Here is a 13,579-nt window from a genome sequence, read left to right as displayed (position 1 = left end):
AGAGCAGCCAGCAGGGGGCCGGGAGCCGAGCCGCTCATTAGATATTCATATATTCACTGCACCCGATCATTACATATGCAGGATTGGGTGCAGTGAATACCCGGCCCCCTGTTGGCTCTCCCGGGGGGGGGGGGGGCAGCCTGTGCTGCCTGGGTCCCAGGGAGCCCTCCTCCCCCCCACATACTTTCTGGGGCAGGCAGGGAGACTTCCATCTCCCTGCCTGTCACCGTCCTCGGGCTCCCTGCGGCGTCACCTCATACGTCGGATTGGCTGATACTCGCCGCGAGGGGCGGCGAGTATCAGTCACATTGAATAGTGTATAAAGTGTCGTCACGGAGAATCCCCAAACATGGAGAATCTCCGCAAAAACACGGCGAGTGCATGGCGAGCGAAAAAAAACGCTTGCCATGCACGGAGAATAATCACATTGAATACTGCCCTTGGACTTTGAGGCCTGGCCGGACTAGTGATCCAGGATTTATGTCAAAATTGCTGTTGGAAATGCCTCTCATACCCTGTTCTATATTTTATTGCATCATAATTCTATATCCTCTTTGCTACATGTTTTGGGGGGGGGGGGGGGGAGGGGGGTTGCTGCTCTCTTTTAAGCTGTAGGCTCTCCGATACCAGGTTATGTTCACTATTGTTTAATCCTACATGCTAGTTGCCTGATATTATAGCCAGAAGGTTTTCTATATTTGTCTGATGTGGGAGAGCTGGGGTTCACCCAGCTTAGGTCATTAGTTCTATGCCCTTTCTTGTGGGGGTGGGTTTGGGGGGGGGGGGGGGGTTTGATATGGGTGGGTTTGGGTAGGATATAGTATTAGTTAATGTAGTTTAAGGGGGTTAGTGATATATGGGCATATGGGCTACAGGTATGCCTAAATTGGGGGGTAGGTTATACAGGGTTTGGGATTATTTAGTGTTTTCCTTTGGCCATTCTTCATGGCCTCTGTGTGATTGTGCCCGAATGGCGCCTTTGGGCACGGTAGAATCACAACTGTTGCATAGAGATATCCTCTGTTCATGTTATATATAATCCCTGCTCATCTTTGTACAACCATATATCTATGTTCTGCTCCTGACGGCCATGCAGTTTCCTAATTACGCTCTAGCTACCCATTTGAATGGATGGGGTGCATGTATTTTTATATTTTTTTATTGTTTTATGTTTATTTGCAAAATCTTAACAAAAATTATTGGATTTAATAAAAACAAACAGAGATCATCTATGGCGCAAGCCAGGTGATGGATGATCATCAATGGTTTTACCTATCAATGGTCATCCGTTTTTTTTTAATGACTGGCCAATCAGAAAATGGGGATGACACTCAATAGGTCAACCACATACCTCCCAACTGTCCCGATTTTAGAGGGACAGTCCCGATTTTCGGGTCCTGTCCCGCTGTCCCACCCGCGGCAGGCATTGTCCCGCTGCGGGGGGTGGCAGTTGGGAGACCCACCAATCTAGTAGAATAGACGCTGTGCGCATGCGCACAGCGTCTATTCTCGTATGAAAATGAGGTAGCGGCTAATTAGCATAAACTGCGCCCTCATTTGCATACGCCCCACCCCCTTTTCGGGCGCTCGAGTGTCCCTATTTCTTCAGGTCAAAAGTTGGGAGGTATGCAACCACTATTGGTAGACACACAATAAGTGGACACATGAAAAAGACAACATGCTTTAGGTCGACATGGACAAAAGGTTGACCCCAGCAAAATGTCAACATGTAAATGATTGACATGAGTTTTTGATTTTTTTCTTTAACCTGACATCATACTTCACCATCCCAGTGGGCACAAAGGGAGAATGGTGGGGAGTGAAGCGAGGCCCAGTGTCCATATCCACATATGTTGACAGACAACAAAAAACATGAAAAACTCATGCTGACCCTTTCCTGTGTCAACCATTTCCATGTCAACCTTTTGACCATGTCGACCACTTACTATACATAGTAGCCCTCAGACGCTGGAGCAAATGGTGTTTACTTCGCATTCAGTAGTAGTAGTAGTAGTGTATATATAGAATAAAGTCCCGGGTATATACATTTATGTACAAATAAAAAGTGGAATACAACTTATTGGGCGCTTGGAATCTTGGATCCACCCAGATCTCTCCGAGATGCTCACATAAAAGTGAAAAAATGAGAGCAAATAATAGTGAAGTACGTTATCACAGTGAACTCATTTAATATAACAATACATAAAATACATAGGATATCCACAATAACATCACATATGAAGTTCCTCTATCCCCGCACACGAGAGAACGCTGGCTTGTTATATTAAATGAGTGCACTGTGATAACGGATTCAGTATTAAATCCCGGCGGTCGGGATCCCGGCGTTCAGAATCCCGACGCTGGAATCCCGATCGCCGAAATCCCGACGCTCGGCACACTAATTTATTCTCCCTCCGGGGGTGTCGTGGACACCCCCGGAGGGAGAAAGTGTTGGGATTTCGGCGATTGGGATTCCAGCGTCGGGATTCTGAACGCCGGGATTTACACTGCATCCCGTGATAACGTACTTCGCTATTATTTGCTCTCTTTTTTTCACTTTTATGTGATCCAAGATTCCAAGCGCCCGAGTTGTATTCCACTTTTTATTCGTATACAGTGTTGGTGAAGGTTTTGTGAGGGACCTTTGGAATTATAACTTTGTGGCTGCTGGATGCGCTACAGACCAGTCTATAGACCTTTTGCAATCTTATATATGTATGTGTCAGTGACTAGGTGACTGTATGCTGTGCCAGTGACTATGTGACTGTATGCTGTGTCAGTGACTATGTTACTGTATGCTGTACCAGTGACTATGTTACTGTATGCTGTACCAGTGACTATGTGACTGTATGCTGTGTCAGTGAGGGTTGGGATCATTTGGTCTATTGCATTATGGTCGAAAGTCATTAGGTCGAATCCATTAGGTCGACATGCTAAAAGGTCGACATGACTCTATGTCGACATGGGAAAATGTCGACATGATTCTAGGTCGAAAGGTCATTAGTTCGACAGGTCATTAGTTCGACAAGGTCATTAGTTCGACATTGTATATGTCGACATTCACAAGGTCGACATGGGGTTTTTCACTGTTTTTTTACCTGAATGTCAACACAGTCGACATGGACACAGTTTAAAGTGCACTGCATCCCCTCGCATCGCTCGCTGCGCTCGCGATGCGTCGGGCACGGTGCCTCGCTACGCTCGGCACACTATTTTATTCTCCCACCACGCCCTAGTGGATGGTAGGGCATGAAATACCGCCTGTCGGCACATGTTGGCTCAAAAAACAGTGAAAAACTCTATGTCGACCTTGTGAATGTCGACATAGACAATGTCGAACTAATGACCTTGTCGAACTAATGACCTTTCGAACTAGAATCATGTCGACCTTTTCCCATGTCGACCTAGAGTCATGTCGACCTTTTAGCATGTCGACCTAATGGATTCGACCTAATGACTGTCGACCATAATGCAGTAGACCAAATGACCGCATCCCGTCAGTGACTATGTTACTGTATGCTGTACCAGTGACTATGTTACTGTATGCTGTACCAGTGACTATGTTACTGTATGCTGTACCAGTGACTATGTTACTGTATGCTGTACCAGTGACTATGTTACTGTATGCTGTACCAGTGACTATGTTACTGTATGCTGTACCAGTGACTATGTGACTGTATGCTGTGCCAGTGACTATGTGACTGTATGCTGTGTCAGTGACTATGTGACTGTATGCTGTGTCAGTGACCACATGACTGTATGCTGTGCCAGTGACTATGTTACTGTATGCTGTACCAGTGACTATGTTACTGTATGCTGTACCAGTGACTATGTTACTGTATGCTGTACCAGTGACTATGTGACTGTATGCTGTACCAGTGACTATGTGACTGTATGCTGTGTCAGTGACTATGTGACTGTATGCTGTGCCAGTGACTATGTGACTGTATGCTGTGTCAGTGACTATGTGACTGTATGCTGTGCCAGTGACTATGTTACTGTATGCTGTACCAGTGACTATGTTACTGTATGCTGTACCAGTGACTATGTTACTGTATGCTGTACCAGTGACTATGTTACTGTATGCTGTACCAGTGACTATGTGACTGTATGCTGTGCCAGTGACTATGTGACTGTATGCTGTGTCAGTGACTATGTTACTGTATGCTGTACCAGTGACTATGTTACTGTATGCTGTACCAGTGACTATGTGACTGTATGCTGTGTCAGTGACTATGTTACTGTATGCTGTACCAGTGACTATGTTACTGTATGCTGTACCAGTGACTATGTGACTGTATGCTGTGTCAGTGACTATATGCTGTGTCAGTGACTATGTGACTGTATGCTGTACCAGTGACTATGTGACTGTATGCTGTGTCAGTGACTAGGTGACTGTATGCTGTACCAGTGACTATGTTACTGTATGCTGTGTCAGTGACTAGGTGACTGTATGCTGTACCAGTGACTAGGTGACTGTATGCTGTGTCAGTGACTAGGTGACTGTATGCTGTGTCAGTGACTATGTGACTGTATGCTGTACCAGTGACTATGTTACTGTATGCTGTACCAGTGACTATGTGACTGTATGCTGTGTCAGTGACTATGTGACTGTATGCTGTGTCAGTGACTATGTGACTGTATGCTGTGTCAGTGACTATGTGACTGTATGCTGTACCAGTGACTATGTGACTGTATGCTGTGTCAGTGACTAGGTGACTGTATGCTGTACCAGTGACTATGTTACTGTATGCTGTGTCAGTGACTAGGTGACTGTATGCTGTACCAGTGACTATGTTACTGTATGCTGTGTCAGTGACTATGTTACTGTATGCTGTACCAGTGACTATGTTACTGTATGCTGTGTCAGTGACTATGTGACTGTATGCTGTGTCAGTGACTATGTGACTGTATGCTGTGTCAGTGGCTATGTGACTGTATGCTGTAACAGTGACTATGTGACTGTATGCTGTACCAGTGACAATGTGACTGTATGCTGTGTCAGTGACCACATGACTGTATGCTGTGCCAGTGACTATGTGACTGTATGCTGTGCCAGTGACTATGTGACTGTATGCTGTGTCAGTGACTATGTGACTGTATGCTGTGTCAGTGACTATGTGACTGTATGCTGTGTCAGTGACTATGTGACTGTATGCTGTGTCAGTGACTATGTGACTGTATGCTGTGTCAGTGACTGTATGCTATGTCAGTGACTATGTCACTATGCTGTGTCAGTGACTATGTCACTGTATGCTGTGTCAGTGACTGTATGCTGTGCCAGTGACCATGTGACTGTATGCTGTGCCAGTGACCATGTGACTGTATGCTGTGACAGTGACAATGTGATTTTATACTGTGGGCAGAGAAATGTATCAGCCTTATTGGGCCAGGGCTGGGCTATCAAATTTGGGGGTGTCCATAGGCTGTGAAGTTTGCGGGGGTAGAATGTAATTAAATAAACCAGCTTCACACTGTGGGTAATGAAGAAAACTTGTATGCATTGCTAACAGTAATAACCCCCCCCCCACACACACACCCAAACCCACCCACACATTCATACATTTAAAAATACATTTATACCATTTAGTCAGCATTATATATACCATTATCATTGTGTGACCACTGAAAAGACTAAAAAAGAAATAGTGACAAAATTGGTTTTATTGGACAATTATTTACAAAATGAATTATTAGGCAGTGCCAATGGTACCAGGTTCCCTTCCATGTGGAAAAGAGCAAAAATAGTTTACGAAACAATAAAACAAGTATTGTACAAAAAATGTATTTACAAAAATCACCGACTATGCAAAGTGTCCACGTTAATGAGATGTAAGTTCTATGCAGTGCACACATGCGTCCAGTAGGTGGCACTGTTCCTCAACCTGTAGCGCCCCGTATGCTCAGCTCATTAGACTGACAGTAATTGCACAGTAGGGTTAGAGCAGTGCTTTCAGAATACTTTCATCAAATACAAATAACCCACAACACTTCTGGGCCCCAGTTCCCACCCCCGGCTTTCTACACTCTTTAAGTATAATTAAGAGCATAAAAAGTGTCTGAAACTTCCAGATCAGCGAAGAAAGTAAAACTTCAATTTACCTTACAAAAACGCAAGAAGCTAAATTACAAATATTGTACAAAACGCAGGGAATGGAGCGATCCCCTGACGACTTTTAAATTATATAAATTTATAGACTTTCTTTGTCATCTGCTGAGCAGGTGCCTCTTTAAATAGCGAACTGTACAGCCCCTATATACACCCCCTGTAAGAAAATAAGAGTCCTCTCTGTGTATAGGCAGCAGTCTCTCTGTGAGGGGTCACATGTGTCGCTTCATGTGCAGGGCCAGGTGGTCGGACCTGGAGAAAGCCCTCTCGCACAGCTGGCACTGGAACGGTCTGTGGCCGGTGTGTTTGCGGAAATGGCGAGTGAGTTCGTCCGATCTGGCGAATTTCCAGCCGCAGCCCTCCCAGTTACAGTGATATGGCTTCTCACCTGGAGGAAGAGACAAGAGCATATTAGTTACATGGGGTGGATGGAGTCATGGTAGAGGAGAGAGGTGATCTACAGGCACATCTAGAAATCCTGGCATGCCACTGCGCTTACCTGTATGTGTGCGCATATGCGCCTTCAGGTGGGAGCTCTTGGTGTAGGTTTTGCCACATCCAGGGTACTCGCAGTTGTGGGTGGCGGTTCTCTTGCGGGCCCAGGACCTCCGGCCCCTCTTGGGTTTGCAGTCGTCGGGGGCGTTCATGGCCGGGTAGAACTCCAGCAATGGGGAGGATGGGGGGGTGACAATCATGCCGTGCATGGCCGGGTGGACCTTCATGTGCTCCCTGTACACCCCAAACTGTCCATGGAACTGTGCAGCTGCCTGGCCGGCAAAGTGCGGGGGGTAAGACTGGGCCAGCTGGTAGTGCTGTTGGCCCATGGGCATGATGGGAAGGCCATGAATGTCCTGCATAACGTGACAGTCACTAAGGGGCATCTCCTGTGTGGGGCTGAGCCTGTGCTGGACATACATGTGGCCCCCTAGCTGGCCCTGCATGTGCATTATACTGGCCTTGTGCTCCATCATGGGGCCCATGCAGTCGGGGGAACCGGGGGACGGGGTGCCCAGCATGCAGGCTTGATCGGGTCTCTCCTTCTTGATGTTGTTCCCCAGCTGCTGGATCTGCTCCATGGATAAGTGCAGGGGGGCGTCCAGGCCGGTGACCCGCAGCTCGGTGTAATTGCGGCTGTGCAGGGGCTTCAGTCCGTACTCTGGGGGGGCATCCATGCAGGGCACATCTGGGGTGAGCAGCTCTGCCACATAGCTGTGCTGGGGGCTCCCAATAAAGCTGCCCGCCCTGTATTTCCTGCTGGCAGGGTACGAGCCATCACTGTCATAGGTGGTGCTGCAACTCTCGGGGGTCTCTGGCAGGGGGTACGTGCCCCCATGACCCGAGCCGCCCCCACTCTGGCTGCTGCTGGTGGTGTGGGCCAAAATAAAATCCAAGTCCACAAACTTTCCCAGATCATCCTCCTCCTTCTTGATGCTGCAGGAGTCGATCATAATGTAGCCCATGTCCTCCATGCTCAGGTCCTGGGGGGGAGAGAGAGAGAGAGGTCAGAACAGGAACATCTGTATCTAGCACGGTCAGCCAATAGGGTGCAAGGGTTTTACACCTGCATTTTAGAAAACACAAGAAGTAAAATAAACTTATGTATAAATAGACTATATAATATAAAGATAGACAGCTCTCTCTCTCTCTCTCTCTCTCTCTCTCTCTCTCTCTCTCTCTCTCTCTATATATATGAACTGGGAATTATAAAGGCTGCAGAACAGTTGCACAGTGTCCAGCACAGGTCGCTGCGTCTCCGCGTTATTATTACTGAGAACCTGTAGAACGAGTTAATCTCCCAATAGTCCTATAACAAACAGTGCGGCCGCTGTACAAACAGATCACAGCCCGCTCAGGAGGTTCTTCCTCCCCGGCCTGAGACACACATTCCCGGGACCTCTATAGCAGGACACAGCCCGGGATCTGGGGGCTACAATGTAACCATTTACTAAGGAGTTTGCCCCAACTCTGATACATGTTATATACAGTACTGACTCTGATACAATGTAACTGACCCAACTCTGATACATGTTATATACTGACTCTGATACAATGTAACTGACCCAACTCTGATACATGTTATATACTGACTCTGATACAATGTAACTGACCCAACTCTGATACATGTTATATACTGACTGATACAATGTACCACTGACCCAGCTCTGATACATGTTATACAATGACTCTGATACAATGTACCACTGACCCAACTCTGATACATGTTATATACAGACTCTGACACAATGTACCACTGACCCAGCTCTGATATATGTTATACACTGACTTTGATACATGTTACAGTATATACTGACTCTGATACAATGTAACACTGACCCAACTCTGATACATGTTATACACTGACTCTAATGCATGTTACAGTATATACTGACTCTGATACAATGTAACACTGACCCAACTCTGATACATGTTATATACAGACTGACACAATGTACCAGTGGAACGCTCTCCCTGAAGAAGTGGTGTTGGCAGATACAATAAATACGTTCAAAATAAGGTTGGACAATCATTTATTGGATAAAAACATCCGAGGGTACTAATAAGAATCATATTCTGTCTTTTACAAGCGAGAAGCTATTAAAACATAGGTTGAACTCGATGGACGCAAGTCTTTATTCAGCCTTATCTACTATGTAACTATCTACCACTGACCCAGCTTTGATACATGTTATATACTGACTCTGATACATTACACACTGACCCAACTTTAATGCATTGTAACACTAACCCAGCTCTGATACATTGTTACACACTGACCAAACTGAACTCTTATGTTACACACACTCTAAAAACACTGTAACACTGACTCAACTCTGATACATGCTATATTCTATAGATTGTAAGCTTGCAGCAGGGCCCTCCTACCTCCAAGTCTGTCTGTTGTTACCCAGTTTGTTTTATCACTGTCTACTATTGTAAAGTGCAACGGAATCTGCTGCGCTATATAAGAAACTGTAAATAAATAAATATTCTGACTGCTACATTGTTACACACTGACCCAACTCTGATACATGTTCTATACTGATACACAACAGGGGACTCACCGTGACTGCACCAAGCTTGTCTTCCACTGGCTGCAGGCTGGGGAACGCCAAAGTCATCCTTGGAGAAGGCGACTGGAGCGCAGGTTCCAGCTGTGTCCTCCAGGTAAATCCACAAACTTTTTCAAACAACTAATCTGACTCTGAGGTGAGGGCTGCCTGTTATGGTGCAGGACTTGGGACAATTGGCTGCCAGCTCTATTGATATGCATGAGTAGTGCCACCGGATTGGCTGCCTACTTTTGCTTTATACATATGGTAACCCCGCCCACCGCCTCAGGCTGCTGTCACACCTCATTACACTGTAATAACATCTGCACATGCCTGGGTCCTTGTAGTACTGCTATGTAACACACTGCAACATTGCTACACACTAGCACTACAGGCTCTGCTGACATGAATACTTGTCATGGAATAGTGACCTGAAGTTTTGGGTACAATGGTCCTCCTGGGAACTACTGTATTAATAAAATGATACATTATTTTTTTTATTTATTTACAGTTTCTTATATAGCGCAGAAGATTCAGTTGCGCTTTACAATAGTAGACAGTGATAAAACAGACAGACATGGAGGTAGGAGGGCCCTGCTGCAAGCTTACAATCTATAGAATATATATAAATATATATGAATCATCCCCTAACAAGCAGCGGGATCTGGGTAACCGCCCCCCGTAGAAGGTGGCATCATTACTAGCTGCAGGGAGCGGGTGACACAGGAGATGTCTCTGCACAGAGTGCAGACTGTCGGAGCAGATAAGACTTATCCAGGCAGCGATGTCTCATTCCCAGAACTGCGCTCTTATCTCATATTTAGTGTAATGTGTATTATATGAGTTACTAAATATCAGAGGTCCCCCCCCCCCCCCCCCCCGCAGCGGTGTGACCTGTACAGCACAGGAGGCTGCTGGTCACTATACAACAGGGATGGCATTATCCCTACGTAATGACTGATCTGTATGATAGCTATGCCCAGGGTATACATACAGTGTCTGAGTATACAGATTATGTACACTGACAGCACCCCCTGTACCTGGGTCTATGTACAGTAGCTGGGTATACAGATTATGGACAGTACCAGCACCCAGTGGCGTAGCTAGATATTTTTCTCCCCCCCTGCCAAAATAAATTCCAGCCCCCCCAGAAGGGGCGAGGTGATGGACTACGGGCACTGTTGGCTGAGCGGACAGGCGACCTAGGCAGCAGTGAGCACTGAGCTGGTCCCGCTCTGTGCATATCTAATGAGCGGGGACCTAGCACAGCCCCCCCCCCCCCCCCCCCACACAGCTGTGTGACCTATACAGCACTGGAGGTTGACAGGGCTTCGTTGACACATGAAATAGTTTGACATAGCTAAGGTAGACAGGGCCGTATGGTCAACACAAGCATTAGTTCGACACTGGGAAGGTCAACATTCAAAAGGTTGACATGAGCACGTTTTCCTGAGCCGACTTGTACAGGCAGGCGGGAGAATAAATAGTGTGCTGAGCGTAACGAGGCGCCGTGCACCAAGCAGAAATCCCTGCGACGGGACACAGGACACTCTGATGGTGTCCATGTAGACAGTCGAGACAAAAAAAACATGAAAACTTCATGTCGACCTTTTGACTGTCAACCTCCCATTGTCAACCTAATGCTTGTGTTGACGTTCCAACCCTGTCGACTTTAGCCATGTCGACCTAATATGGGCACGGAGGGAGAATATAATAGTGTGCCCAAAGCCTGGCGAGCGCAGTGAGCGGACGCGGTACACTGATGTGGTGTCCATGACGAACTATGTCAGAATTTGGGACCAAAAAAAAACGTGAAAGTCTTCATTGTCGAGCTTCTCACAAACATGTGACCCGTTCTTTCGGAGCCCTCCGCCGCCCTCAGCAGCTCCCCAGCTGCCCCAGCTCCCATCTCCCTGAAGTGGAGGCGGGCAGGGAAACCGCTCCCCGCCGCCATGCAGATGGAGACGCGTGTCTCTAGGTGCGCACACACGGGCATAAAATCGCTGGCAATATAGTCGCTGAGCGACCATATTGCCAGCGATTGTTGTGTTCAGTCCCCTAATGGTCGCTGGTCGGAGGAGCAGCCTATATGCCAGCTCTGGAGATCTGGGGATTCCTCAGGCTGGCTGGGTGGCGCTCCATCTGTACAGGATGCGGTCATCTATTAGAATGAACTTAGGTCTACAGTCATTAGGTCGACCCCACTAGGTCGACTGGCAGGAAGGTCGACCTGACTTAAGGTCGACATGGGCCAAGGTCGACATGACTTAAGGTCGAATTTGCATAAAGGTCGACATGAGGAAGGTCGACTGGTCATAAGGTCGACATGGGGTTTTTCACTGTTTTTTGAGCCGTCATGTGCCGACAGGCGGTATTTCATGCCCTACCATCCACTAGGGCGTGGAGGAGGTTATTAAAGCTGTGGCGAGCGAAGCGAGCCACCGTGCCCGAAGCATTGCGAGCGAAGCGAGGGTCCGATTCTCATTGCCAACTGTGTCCATGTCGACATTCGGATAAAAAAAACCAGAGAAAAACCCATGTCGACCTTATGACCAGTCGACCTTCCTCATGTCGACCTTTATGCAAATTCGACCTTAAGTCATGTCGACCTTGGCCCATGTTGACCTTAAGTCAGGTCGACCTTCCTGCCAGTCGACCTAGTGGGGTCGACCTAAGTTCATTCTGACAGATGTACCGATTCCATCTGTACACACACACACATTCCCTTCTATGCTTCTTAATAACTTTGGCACAGAAAACATGGCACTGCAGGGTTTCACATTAGAATTTTCAATATATTGAATAACGGTCAAAGTTATAGATATATACAGTATAATCAATCATTTTGCCCTTTTTTACTGATACAAATGCTCCGTTACTAGATAAAGTCATCTCTGGACAGGATAATTACTGCTGCATTGCAGATTCCTCAGGTCACACAACATTCCCAGATCCCCTGATGTAGAAATAAACACAATATACATATGCAGCAAATAGCGAGTAATGTGCCAGCTCCACCTCACACACTTCACACTTCACTACTGCACGTTTATGTACACACAACAAATCTTTGTTTCTTCTATAGATCACCAGAGACTTGGGACAATAAAACCATTCTGCAAACAGTCCCTGTGTTGGTGCATACAGACCTGAATGCATGACATTAGCAGTTTCTATCACCTCTCGCTGGAGTGAATAACAATGGTGGGCTGTGCAGTCCTAATACTCACCAATGATGGCCGTATTAATAATCATTAAGAATATCTAACATAAATGAGGCGCAACCCAAATATATAGAGAGATAATCAATAAACCCAATATGCTCTAAAGTAGTCTAAACATTATGCTGCTCACAATAATAACGGGAACATGAAACTGCAAAATGGCCATCAACAGAGAGAGCGCACTGAGGTAAATCTAAATCCGATTTAATCAATATACAACACATTACAGTACTTATAATAGTAATAATAATAATATTGTTAATGAAGACCTTTTAATATCATATTGTAATGAAAAGTCCAATTTAAAGTTTCTGATGGTATGCTCTACCTCCCCAAATTAAGTTGAATATATCTTATCTATTTATTGTACAGTAAATTAGGGTGTCCTCTGGCTCTTACCCCAAACAATTCGTTAAATGTGACAGATGAAATTGCCAAACGCTTGGCGATTTCATCTGATTGTGTATATCGAATGTATACCCCAGAGGCATAGATGGATAGATATTCAAGTAAATGCTCAGTAAAACCACTTAGAAAATGGGGGGGGCACACTGCACCCATTTTTCAGCGGCAGCAGGACAGTTGTTCAAATTGCCAGAAAAAGGGCACGCGGCCATCTTTCCAGTGGAGTCTGAGTGGTCTAGTGCCCAGACTCCGCAATGTTGCTGGGTCGATGTGAAAATTGCCACAAAAATGGCTGCTGCACCATTTTCCCAGAGACTTGCTCTAGTGCTCAGACACTATTGCTCCTGGCAAAGAGGAGGGGGGTCTGGCCAGAGGAGGCTGCACACCGACCTACTCCACTCTTAAAATACCCGTATAGCATATATGGTGGACTGGAGTATATCTGCAGGAGTTCATTGTATTGTGATGTTGAAAAAAAAAAAGATAAATTAGAACATTTTTTTCCTGCAACTAGAAAACTCCTATTCCAGGTTGTGTGCGTTATGGCATCATTATTGTGTTCAGTGTCTCTCACTAATGCCACCAGGAGCAGGGGATATAGGTCACATTGTGTCTCTCCAGTATCAACCTGTTTATGTACCAGGTAAATACATATTCCGCAGATGGCAGCTCAGTAAACCAACCTGCTCGTTCACTTTACAGATTTATTCCACAATGATATTCCCACTCCCAGGCTTTGCTTTAGTGTTATGCTGCGTGGGCGGGTTGTAGTTGTTCCATCAGAGATACCT

General features: G+C 46.1%; 1 protein-coding gene and 1 long non-coding RNA gene across 3 annotated transcripts in view; one reads left to right on the top strand and one right to left on the bottom strand.

Moving 5' to 3' along the window:
* The window catches only part of LOC146026636 (uncharacterized), a 132,120-nt gene that overhangs the window by 30,903 nt on the left and 87,638 nt on the right, over positions 1-13,579 (top strand). The gene's annotated exons all lie outside the window — the stretch shown is intronic.
* LOC146026634 (uncharacterized) lies at positions 5,676-9,382 on the bottom strand. The gene is made up of 3 exons (XM_083157455.1): positions 9,172-9,382; positions 6,609-7,587; positions 5,676-6,497 (listed from the first exon to the last, which is right to left on the bottom strand). The coding sequence occupies exons 1-3, from the start codon at positions 9,226-9,228 to the stop codon at positions 6,322-6,324; spliced, it is 1,212 nt and encodes a 403-aa protein (XP_083013581.1). The 5' UTR covers positions 9,229-9,382; the 3' UTR covers positions 5,676-6,321.

Source organism: Crinia signifera, chromosome 8 (assembly GCF_055691185.1).
Source record: "Crinia signifera chromosome 8, ASM5569118v1, whole genome shotgun sequence".
Taxonomy (NCBI): domain Eukaryota; kingdom Metazoa; phylum Chordata; class Amphibia; order Anura; family Myobatrachidae; genus Crinia; species Crinia signifera.
This window is presented reverse-complemented; position numbering and strand designations above follow the sequence as displayed.